Source organism: Octopus bimaculoides, chromosome 1 (genome assembly GCF_001194135.2).
Source record: "Octopus bimaculoides isolate UCB-OBI-ISO-001 chromosome 1, ASM119413v2, whole genome shotgun sequence".
Taxonomy (NCBI): Eukaryota; Metazoa; Mollusca; class Cephalopoda; order Octopoda; family Octopodidae; genus Octopus; species Octopus bimaculoides.
In genome coordinates, this window is record NC_068981.1 from 101,526,337 (window position 1) to 101,538,158 (window position 11,822).

An 11,822-nucleotide genomic window follows, 5' to 3' on the forward strand; every position below is an offset into this window, starting at 1 on the left:
TTCCTCAATCTCCTTTAGCTACATCCTCATCGGCAAGGTACTTCGCGGGATGGCTGAACCCGAAGTAGTCAGGAACTAGAATCAGGTCCAGTCGATTGGACCGTTGAACTGGGATGCGGCATGCTGCGACAAGTTCGCCGGCTTTAACCTCGCTCCAACCTTGCCACAAATCCAGGCATCACCGCCTGTAACGCAGAAGGGAGAAAAATATACATATACAGGAGCTTAAATAGCCGTTATCAGTTTGTGCCGCTCGCCAACGAGACCTCGGGTGTTCTCGGACCCCGCACTGCCGATTTCCTCCGCAAAATCGGAATAACTGCGGCCCGTCTGAGAAATGAGCCTCGCGAGGTGGGGTGGCTGCTGCAGTGAACACCACTAGCTATTCTCCGCGGCAACGCCTTTGCAGTCAAGTCCGCGAGGCGCGACTAAACACGCCATTTGTTCTGGGGTGTACAACCTCTCCATCTTCTGCTGATTAATCCCCTCTTTTTACTTTTTCTTTGTATCTTTGGTGAGGCAGTAATGGGGTTTTTCCTCGATAATTTGATATTTCATATATTTAATGTTTTTTCTTCTATTAAAAACTAAAAAAAACACGTTGTTAATAAAAGCAAAGTCTAATATAAAACAAAAATCGAAAAAAAAAAAGATAATTAGACGATTGCCTGACAACCAATTCCTTTCGTCAGCTGTAATTCCAAGGACAATAATTCTGTTTAACTCAGAATTTCTGGAAGAAGTCTTCAATTTCTATATAATAGAGTTACGTCCCTTACATCTACTTCCGGTACTACGCCAGCTATGGCTGCTGACGATGTAAGTTATTAATCAATTTCAAACGAATCTATTTCTTTTTATACTTGTTTGAAATTGTTTCTGTGTGAAATATCACCATCTTCCAGTCGTATATGTCCTTGAACAGTTGATTATTCCTGACAAATTACTTGTCAACTTTCAGTTTATATTAATTTTTCCATTGAAGTTTTGTATTTACAGTTTGTTTTGCTTAATAAGTTAAATATTTTGTATTTTCGCTTTTGTAACTTTGATACTTAGTAGTATGCCCCTAACAGAAAAAATGTGTATTAACTGATATACCTTTTGATACTTAGTACTATTTGGTGTGTTTCTCTAAACCAACGAATAGTTTATTTGCTTACTTGCAACTGGAAGTAGGCAGAACGTCAGGCTTGTTCTACATTTTGAATTATTTTGTCCGGAACTCTTCGCCTTTTGATATAATCCCAGGTAGATCTTTAATGCACTGCAGGAATATAAACCCAGTACTCATATTATAATCTCTCGAACCCGCAAGTACGAAAGACTAAGATGACCTTAGCAAGATTTGAAAACAAAGTTAACGAGCTGGATCTAAATACCGCGAGGTATTTTGTACAGCACTAAAATAAGTACCAATTGTTAATTGGGGAGTTTATTAAAATTAACACGCAATTATCCTGCGATGATTTTCCTTGTGACTAATTAGAAGAAATCAATACCATAACGGCAAATAAGGGATCGATTCTAAACATAATAATGTGAATATACCTAAAAGTAGTACCATTGAAAATAAGCACATTGCCAAATCCTGATATTGATAATGTTTAGTGTATGAAGTGAATATATGATGATGTATAAGTTTTTGCGAAACCAATATTTTCATATTTGCCAAAAATATCTTGGTTACTTGCCTGGCAGGTACACCTCCAAAATCTGAGTTACTTGTACCTGCCAATCCATTTTATTGACATTGATAGTCATAAAACGCTGGCGAAATATTTCAATTATTGCTCTATGTATGTGTTTAATCGAAATTTTGATTGCTGTTTGAAACAAAATATTGTATTTGTTAGCCATTGTCAAGAACACATCACAGCTGATTATTTGACAACTTGACACTAGCAACAGAGATCTAACTCTCGCCACAATCTCTCTGTTGCTTGTGTAAGAAAGGAATTTTTATTCACCAAACTATATAATTATAAAATAAAATATAAAAGAATAATAATACATGTGTTAAATTATTGGCAAAGATAACTTTTCCAAAGTACAGAATTTAACTACAATTAAATGTTTAAAAATACGATGATTAAGTCGGACACATGGAAATTCTCCATTTTATAAACATTATTATTTATATTTTGGTTCAAAAATTTATAGATCTTTGTAACATTGTTTAATTATTTTAAAGATTTCAATGGGTGTCTTCAATTTCATTGAATAGTTAAGGTTGCTGAAGGTATAACACTCAAACATATTGTGACAAGTAGAATACTATTATGGTTATTTAATGTCATTGACATTATATAAAATTTGTGCATAGAAATGTGTGATACTGAATCTACATATTACTCATATGTATGCTTTGATCTCAAATGGGTAATAGGCTGGATTTGATTGGAGACACTAAACTTTATACTATAAATATCTAGACCACCTGTCTATTGTTTCAGACATATCCATCACTTACACACACATTCACAAAGACACAATCTCTCAACTTAGTAAATACTTATTATCTAAGATGTTTGATGAAGCAATTTTGTGACCATTTTTTTACAATTTGCCAGTTTACTTCACTTAAGCTGCTATACTCTTGAGAAAGATATGAGCATTTTGTGAATTAATTTCTACTGTCTATGAATTTGAGGTTTTGTGTTTATATGATAAGAAATATAAGTGTATAATGGAGAAAAATTGTAGGGACAGTGTCTAGCGTAAGCTCTAGTATGGGTTCATGCAAGAATTTAAACTAACACCCAATGGAATTAATGTGATAATAGTAGCCTAACTCTATTTTGTGGCCACTGAATACTTTTGATATTATTTGTATACCTGCTTTGATACATAGACAAAGCCAACATGATCACCCCTCACCCTCCAATATATTTAAATAATGATGAATTAAGTCTTGCCTGTTATACTCTTAGGTGACATTTGTATGTATATAATCATACTTGATTTCTTATTTCTTTATTGCCCACAAGGGGACAAACAAAGGCAGACAAAGGGATTAAGTTGATTACATCGACACCAGTGCATAACTGGTACTTAATTTATTGACCCCAAAAGGATGAAAGGCAAAGTCGACCTTGGCGGAATTTGAACTTAGAACGTAAAGATAGACGAAATACCACTAAGCATTTCGTCTGGCGTGCTAATGTTTCTGCCAGCTCGCCACCTTTTACAGAAATCATACTTGATTTCTGTAACCCTTTAGCATTTAAACTGGTATATCTATCCCAAATATTCAACCTGTCTTAGGTTCAAATTGGCCATACCTACCCTACAATCACATTCTAAAAATATACTGTCAGATCATTGAAGTCTTGAAGCAACGAGACAATGCTCATTGATTTAAAACAATGTGAATTAATAAGCATTACATTTGATAGAATAATCTAAAAGCTTAAAGGGTTAATCTCAGAATAAATTTGTACTTCTGGTCTTGTATAGTTAAATGTATGAGTGTTTATATAAAATGTGAGTCTTAGGACACTGTTTATATTAAATATGACAATGTTCTTAAAAATCACCTTAAAACTGACACTCAGCTTTAGAACAATTAGAATAAACTTTTTATTTCTACTGTGTTTTTTTTCACTCTATCATAAAAGTCTGGTTGCAAACATTACTTTATTCAAACATGTGACATTTTGAAGTAATATGCAATATAGAATGGTATGCTACTTGTCTCTTTTATTTGATTCACATACTGTTTTGTTAATTTTCTTTTAGGATGCAGATGTCTTTGAAATTACAGATTTTACAACTGCTTCAGACTGGGAAAGGTTTGTATTCACTGTTATTTACATATTAAAGAAAGAGAAGACAGTAATTATGAAAATCTAGATTAGAAATTTTCAAAGAAATTCATAATAGATATTAGATTTCAGGTTTTAAAAAAATCTGTAAATTATGATGGTCCATTTCTAGAAGTTATATACCCTTAATTTGTGCTAATGACAAACATCCATATGGCACCTGTGGAAGTATGCTCATGGTTGTTTCTGGTGTAATGTAAATGGTGTTGTGTGAATGGCACCCTTGAGATCATAGTCATGACCATTGTCAGTGACATGTACAAGCACCCATTACACTCTTGGAGTGGTTGGCATTAGGAAGGTCATCCAACCGTAGAAACCATGCCAAATCAGACTGGAACCTGGTGCAGCTCCCTATCTTATCAGTTCCAGTCAAACTGTTTAACTCATGTTAATTTTGGTTAAACAGTTTTAAACCTGTTGCTATTTTCTAACTTGATATACTTAAACAAATGGAATCAGCTGCCTTTCCGGAGAGGATATGGGATTTCATTTTTCCACTTTTAGATAATTTTACTAACAGTGAATGTTATTCTTGTTTAGGTTTATAGCACGGCTCGAAGAAATTTTACATGAATGGAGATTGGTTAATTTACCAGCATTGCCTCCTGTTGCAAAGGTAAACTGAGAAAATTCATTAATTATTTTTGTCTGTATTTATTCTGTGAATCAGTGCATTATATTCCAGGGTGGCTAGACTTATTGCTCTTTAGCTCCAAGTCAGCTCAAATTATGATCAAGGTGCTCCACCTATGATCATATTTTAGTCTACATTTTTCAATATTTCCTTCTTTTTAAAGGTTGTTGGGTGGATTTGGTTGCTATTTCTAACATGATGAGTGACTGCATATAAGATCGTTTGTTGGCATGGCTGAAAGGTCGCCAATTGTGCTGTGTCCATTTAATAAAAAAATTTACTTTCTAGTTAGTTACAGGAGGAAGTGCAATGCCCATGAGCATTTCTGTGTTTTTGATGTTGTTGATGTGAATTTCATCTAAGTTGAAGTATGTAAGGAAAATGAGGGTTGCAGCTCTAGCAAGAGTGTGTTTAATATGGACTTGGTTGGTATGATGCGAGTCAGGCTTATTGCATAGGTCTCAGAGAAAGTGCTACTTATATGGTGGCTAGTCCATCTGAATTAGAAAATCCCTACTCTTATTGGTTCACTTCATGGAATTGCTGATAGGTAGGTGTCACTAACATGAAAAATCTGCTTATTGCTATAAACTGTTGTTCTGTTTCCCTAGCTTGCAACCTTGAGTTTCAGTCTTTCTATAGTTATATTTTGAAGACAAGTGAGTGTCATGAAGATTACTTGCTGTATATAGATTAAGTTAAAATGGTCTTCACTGCTGTTCCAATGAACTAATGATATGAGACTCAACATCTTTACCATATATTAGTATATGTGTGAGCTAATAATTTCTCCTCAAATCTTAGCTTACTAAATTAATCCTTTGCCTGTCCTGTATATATGTGATACACAAGGCATATTTCCGTGACATCCATAAATCATATATGATTCACATTCCCAATTTTTTTCAACCACCTGAGTATCTTGGGACTTATGAAAGGAAAGCTTTTTATTACTCAGAACAAATGAAATAAGGTCTGCCTAAAAATCTGAAAACAAGCTTCAACATTTAAAGCAAACTTATGAAAATACTTTGGACAGGCAAATAGTTAAATAAGAAAAGAATGCTTTAGATAATGTAATTCTATATAGTCTTGAAATGCTGGTTATCATTTGTCATTGTGCTGTTCAATAAAGGTTGATATGAGGATAAATAACTTGTGTATATGTGTGTGTATGATTACATAAATATACTCTTTTCCATTGTTTACTGATAATGTATGAAATATTTTTGTTAGGGGGAATTCACATCAGAGACATGGGAAGAGCGAACAGATGAACTTCAGTTTTCAGATGTCAAGTTTGATTTGACATACCACTATTTAAAATCAGCAGAGACAACCCTTGCTGAGAAAACACGTGAACAAGAAGAGCAAGATGACACCAAAAATGAAGGTAACTTGTTTTCTTTTGCTTTGTATTTCAGATTTTTTTCTTTCATTTTCAACCTCTCTTTCTGACTGTTTAAGAATAAATTTGGACACGCATTGGACTTAAAACAGATAGTTATAAGTTCCAATTTGTTTTTGAAATTGGTATATTAGAAGATACGGCAGTGTGCTTATGACCCATTAAAACGCCTTGGAGACTGATAAGGAAGGAGGAAGCTATACTCTAACCAGAGACCTTTGTATGAATACTTACAATAGAGTAGACTCGGCTCAAGGTAGTGAAGGACCAAATGATGATGTTAAACTTGACAATAGATTAAGCCCACCACCCAAGCAGGCCACAGCAAAATTTGGACATAGAATGCAATGAACAGGAACAAATACAGCATGACATCCTGTCTGATGCTTTAGCTATTTCTCCTCCAGTTCCCTACCCATACTTGGTATTTTATTTATTGATGCTGTATGGATGAAATGCAAAGCCAACTGAAGCTAAGTACTGTAAGCAGTAGATAATAGTAGATACCTCTTCACTCATATAAACAGTGGTATCACTGTTGAGTTTATGAATTCATATACATACTTACCTTCTTCAGAGAGAGATTTATCTCACACCTGCTTAAAACTGAAGCTAAGTAGTGTCCTTAGGTGGGTGTTGGAAAAGGATTAGTTTTTTTTGGCTTGTAAATTTCAGAAGTGAATTGAATATCTCAAGGGTTGTTTTTTAACCCTCTGTCTATTAAATAAACTTCTGATCAAAAGCATTCCAGGTTTGACCATCCTGTCTTTCCTTCTGAGCTAGAAACCCAGGACCACATTATCCAAAGCATTCCTGTTAAGATAGATTTGAATTAAGGATGAGTTGGCTGTTGTTTCTAGTAGGTTGAGTGACCATGTAGAAACTCCTATCAATTGTTTAATTGGTAGGTCAACTCCTTGTGACTAAAAAAATATAAAACCGAGGTTTGGACTTAGCTAGTTCAAATGATTATGATGTAGACAAGATTATAGCAATGTGTAAAGGCTCTGAATTAAAAAATAGAAAACATTTATTAACATTATTTATTTAGGTTTGAAAGCACTGAGCTTAGCAACATTTCTTCTGGCATTTTGTTATGAGTTCAAATTCTGCTGACATCACCTTTGCCTTCCATCCTTTTGGGGTCAATAAAATAGGTACCAGCTGAGTACTGAGGTTCATGTAATCAACTATCCCCACTCGTTTTGTTTTTTCAAGTAGTGTAACTATTAGTGCCATTTATTACTATTCAGATGCATCGTTCTCTATAATTTTAAGTTGTCCGTATCAGTTAAAATCACATGTCCTGCACCAGATGCAGAAGCATTAATTACATTATTTTAGACAACTAACTTCTCGTATAAAATTTAGTTTTTGTGTGCTTGCTCTTTAATTTGTATGGTAGTTGTGAAATGTGTGTATGTATGCGCAAGATGTGATTGTTTATTTTTAGAATAGCATTATAGACTAGCTGTGAGAGTCCAGATCTGGCCAGTTTGAACATAAGTCTATGGATTATTTGGGCTGGATATGGGTGGTTTAAATGCTAAAGCGTTATATAACTCCTACATATTCTTAAAAATTCATTTCTAATGGATGATATAAAGCTGAATTACTATATAACTAATATAAAGCTATATTCCTATATAACCTTCCTTTGACAGATGCCACTCCTACTGTATTTGAAGACATGATGTCAATGGACAATGACTTCCCATCACGTGCCCATTGTCTTTGCAGATGGTTTGTAATCACTATTTTATATTTATATTAATATTTTTGCAATCATGTCTTAAATCAGTTCATCTATTGTTTATTTATTTCCCTGCTTTTCAACAACATACCATCAGTTAGAAAAATAGTAAAAGAAAACAAAAAAACAAGGTTTTACCTACAAAATTCTTGATTGCTTTTCAAAATTACTCATTTAAAACAAAATGAAATTATATAATGTATTTAAATGTAGAATTGAATATATTTCTTTATGAGCAAAATTTAAAACTCAATATTTCTGACAAGATTATCATGTAGTCTTTTTAATCCTTTAAATCAAACTGTAAGCAAGCTTTGTCAGTAACTTAGAATGTGTGCTGTGGACAAAATGCCTTGCAGTATTTCATTAATCCCTTTGTCTTGTGAGTTCCAATCTTGCAAGTGTTGATTTTGCCTTTCATCCTTCTGGGGTTGAAAAATTAAGTACTACCAGTCAAATACAGAAGTAACTTTAATGAATTTTGCTCTTCCTTCAAAATTTATTACCTTAGTGTAAGTTGGAGATCAGCAATGCAGATCAAATAATAATCTTCACAGATAATTATGATGGCCATTTAGGAAAATGGAACATTTTCATTCAGTTGAAATGATGATACATTTGAGAGAAATTTGAAAAATTGTACTGTTTAAGAAATTGCTATATCAAAGAGTTGTTTTGATGACTGGAGATTTTTCAAGCAGAAACTTTGCAAGCTGGTAGAAACGTTAGCATGCCAGGCGAAATGCTTAGAGAGATTTCGTCTGCCGTTACGTTCTGAGTTCAAATTTCACCGAGGTCGACTTTGCCTTTTATCCTTTCAGGGTCGATAAATAAAGTACCTGTTACACATTGGGGTCGAGTTAATCGACTTAATCCCTTTGTCTGTCCTTGTTTGTCCCCTCTATGTTTAGCCCCTTGTGGGCAATAAAGAAATAAGAAACTTTGTTATCAATATCATATTCGTTCAGGGACATTTTTTAGAGTGTTGTGTTTCTTCATACCAGAAATGTTCTTAGAAGAATTCTTAATTTTGTTTAATCCTGATTGAGCAAATTCTTGATTTAAGGTATTCCATCTCTGACCATCATGCATTTTTATTCTTTACATCTGGCATGTTGAGTGCCTTTAACAGAGTTCACTCAGTTGCAAGCATTTGAACTAGGTTTCCAGTTTGAGGATACCTTCCTCCCTCCCTTCCATCAGTTTTGAGGATGCTGTAAAGAATCATGGGTACTGACTTACCCCTGACTAAAAAAATAATTAAAAAGAAAGACAGACATAGTATCCTCCAAACTACATTATCTAATGTGTCTTTCCTTTTTTAAAGACAATATTGTGTGAGTTTAGGAAGAATTAACTGCTGATTCTAGAAGGTTAAGCAGCTATGTAGAAGCTCCCTTACTGGTTTGATTTCATCTACATGTTATTATATTCAAATGTCTGTCTTAACCTAAATACTTTATTTATTGCATTCGATTATTTATTTGTTGATCTCCATAAGAATTTATGAACTTTTAAGAGAATATGAAATAATTCTTTTTTTTTGGCATAGTGGATCTTGAAGCATATAAGCTATAAATAATAGCATGTACATATTGAGTTGAAAAACTATTTTGGATAGAAAAAGTCAATGGTAGCCTTGGACTTTTATCTAAAAGGATTTTTCGACCAATTATTAGCATACCATTTTTTTGTAACATATGTGCTTCGAGATTCACTATTTCAAAAAAGTGTTGTTTATATATGCATTTATTACATTTAGTTATATATTACTTATTGCATTCAGCTATATATTATTTAGTGCATTCAATTAATGTTGACTGTAAGTTCACAAATAAGTACATATATTTTTTATGTGTTTGTTTGAATTTGGTTTTTGTCAGTCTTTTGATATTTCTTTCAGGTATGGTCTTCGCAGCTTCATTGTTCTCTCCCCAAAGTCTACTGCTGATATAATTGATATTGAAAGTCGTGCCAAGCTGTTACTCAGTTCTGTAAACATTGCTCTCGGAAACACTGGTTGGTAAGTTAAAGTGTAAACTTGCCAGTTAAGAAAAGGCAAGATCTATGAAATCTATATTTTTATATGGAAAAGTAATTACTGCTGTTGTCATCATTGTCATTATCATTTGATACTGTTTTTGATGTCTTCATCTGTATTTTCATAATCATCCATTTTCATATTTGCATGCATTCTGTAGTGCTGCATTCTTATATATACTCATCCCACCACTCATATACAAATTATATATTTTTTGCATTGCCAGCATGGAAAAAGGCTGTCAAGTAACGATTATAATGATATGTACTGTATATATTCCATCATTTAATGTCCACTTTTCTGTGCTTTCTTGGGCCAGATAGAATTTGTTGAGGCAGATTTCTATGTCCAGATGCCCTTCCTGTCATCAGTCTTTACCTGTTTCTAAGGAAGGTAATATTTCCCCATACTTTGACATGCTTTTTACAGAAGACTGGAAATGAACATGTTACTTGTATGACAATGATGCTCATTTACAACCAGCACATGATGTCTAGACATGAGTATACACGCATACACACACACACACACATTTAAATATTAGGAAGCTTAGCTGTGAGTAAAAATGTAAATATGTAAACACATAACTTCTATGCTTTTGGTTTGTGGGGAAAAAGATGGGAGTCTCCTGATGTATTGTTTCATGGTTTGTTGATTATTCTGAGAGAAGGTATGTCCAGTTTTCTTACCTAGTCAATAGGGTAGAATATTCAGCCTTAAGCTATCACCTTTGTGGATAGCTTAATCAGAAACACTGATTTGGGAAAGAAACAGTGCATATTCTCTGAGGAGCAGTTAACAAACTGTTGAGATTCTTCAATTTTTTCCATGTGTCAAAAGCATAGAAGGAATGTGTTCTTAATTCTTTCACAGCTAGGTTATGTAATATTTAAATTTATTTCAGTCCTTCTGATTCATGCTGTTTTGTACATAAAATATATATTGCTTAATTACTAATGGGCTTTCAAAACTACAAATATTGAAATTAAGCTATCCAGTATGGTGATAGCCTAATTTATGACTGCTTTATGAAGTAGCTAAATATTCTATGCATCTTACGCATTAGTATTGTTGTTAGAATTATGATATATATATATATATATATATATATATATATATCGTGTGCATTTTCTCTGTGTTTACTTAATGTAGTAAAGTGTTCCTCTGAAGAACTGTTGTAGATTTATGTCAAAATGCAGTATAAACTCTCATTACAAAGGATGCAAATAGTCACAGTGGCAAAACGTACATAGGGAACAAATTGTATAAACTGTACCCCCTGTTTATCACACTTTTTCCTATACATATATTCATACAAATATATATGCATTTGTATATTGAATATTAATGCTTACAATAACAGTAACAACATCAAAAGGATAATGACAACTGCCATAATTACTTGTTTAATACTTTAATGATTTTCATAATCATTGTTCTCTTTCAGCACTGTGCCCATGTTTGTACAGATACAGCAGAAATGGCGTCGACTGTATTTAGGTACAAGCGTGCTGCCTAATGCAACCATCTCATTTGATATGGCTCACTTGAAGAAATTACCAATGCAGTATAATCATTTAGCAGGCTTATTGGATGTGTTTAAATCTGAATTAGTAAGTTATTGCTTGTCTATGAGAATTTTGATCACATTTATTAACTAGGATGCTTCTGACCACAGATCAGCTGAATGAGGGATGACTTGGAGCTAAATAGCTACAACAAAAACACTTCAGATTGTACACATAGCAAATAGTTATGATTATAGAATGCAAATATGTGACCCTTCAGCTATGGGAAGACATTATAATAATTTGCCAGGTGTTGTCCTCAGTAATTACATAAGGCATTTAAAATTTCTTGTTACTAAATAATAACAAGGGGCTTAGTTTTTATAGTTTCAACATTCAAATCTCTTTGCGTCATATACCTTACAATACTGCTCTGTACTTTTGTACTTTAATATCAGATTGGCTTTTATTTTCTTAACATTGTTTTATTTTAATCCAGGGTCATGCTATTAACCCATTACCTACAGTTGCTGTGTCAGTTCGTTTTACTTACATTCTTGAAGAATGGACACATTCTTTGTGGCCTCAGACTCCTCCAGGTTAGTAGATATAGTCTGTCTGTTTCTCCTCTTGCTCTTTCACCACATA

The 11,822-nt window shown here is 33.5% G+C and overlaps 1 protein-coding gene across 1 annotated transcript in view; it reads left to right on the top strand.

Moving 5' to 3' along the window:
• Positions 1 to 783: 783 nt before the first annotated feature.
• LOC106874364 (rab3 GTPase-activating protein catalytic subunit) overlaps positions 784 to 11,822 on the top strand; it is a 48,700-nt gene continuing 37,661 nt past the window's right edge. Inside the window, exons 1-8 of the mRNA XM_014922077.2 lie at positions 784 to 819; positions 3,742 to 3,794; positions 4,371 to 4,446; positions 5,701 to 5,857; positions 7,537 to 7,615; positions 9,529 to 9,648; positions 11,114 to 11,279; positions 11,674 to 11,773. Of these exons, the coding sequence (XP_014777563.1) occupies positions 805 to 819; positions 3,742 to 3,794; positions 4,371 to 4,446; positions 5,701 to 5,857; positions 7,537 to 7,615; positions 9,529 to 9,648; positions 11,114 to 11,279; positions 11,674 to 11,773 (766 nt within the window). The 5' untranslated portion in view covers positions 784 to 804. The remainder of the gene's footprint in view (positions 820 to 3,741; positions 3,795 to 4,370; positions 4,447 to 5,700; positions 5,858 to 7,536; positions 7,616 to 9,528; positions 9,649 to 11,113; positions 11,280 to 11,673; positions 11,774 to 11,822) is intronic.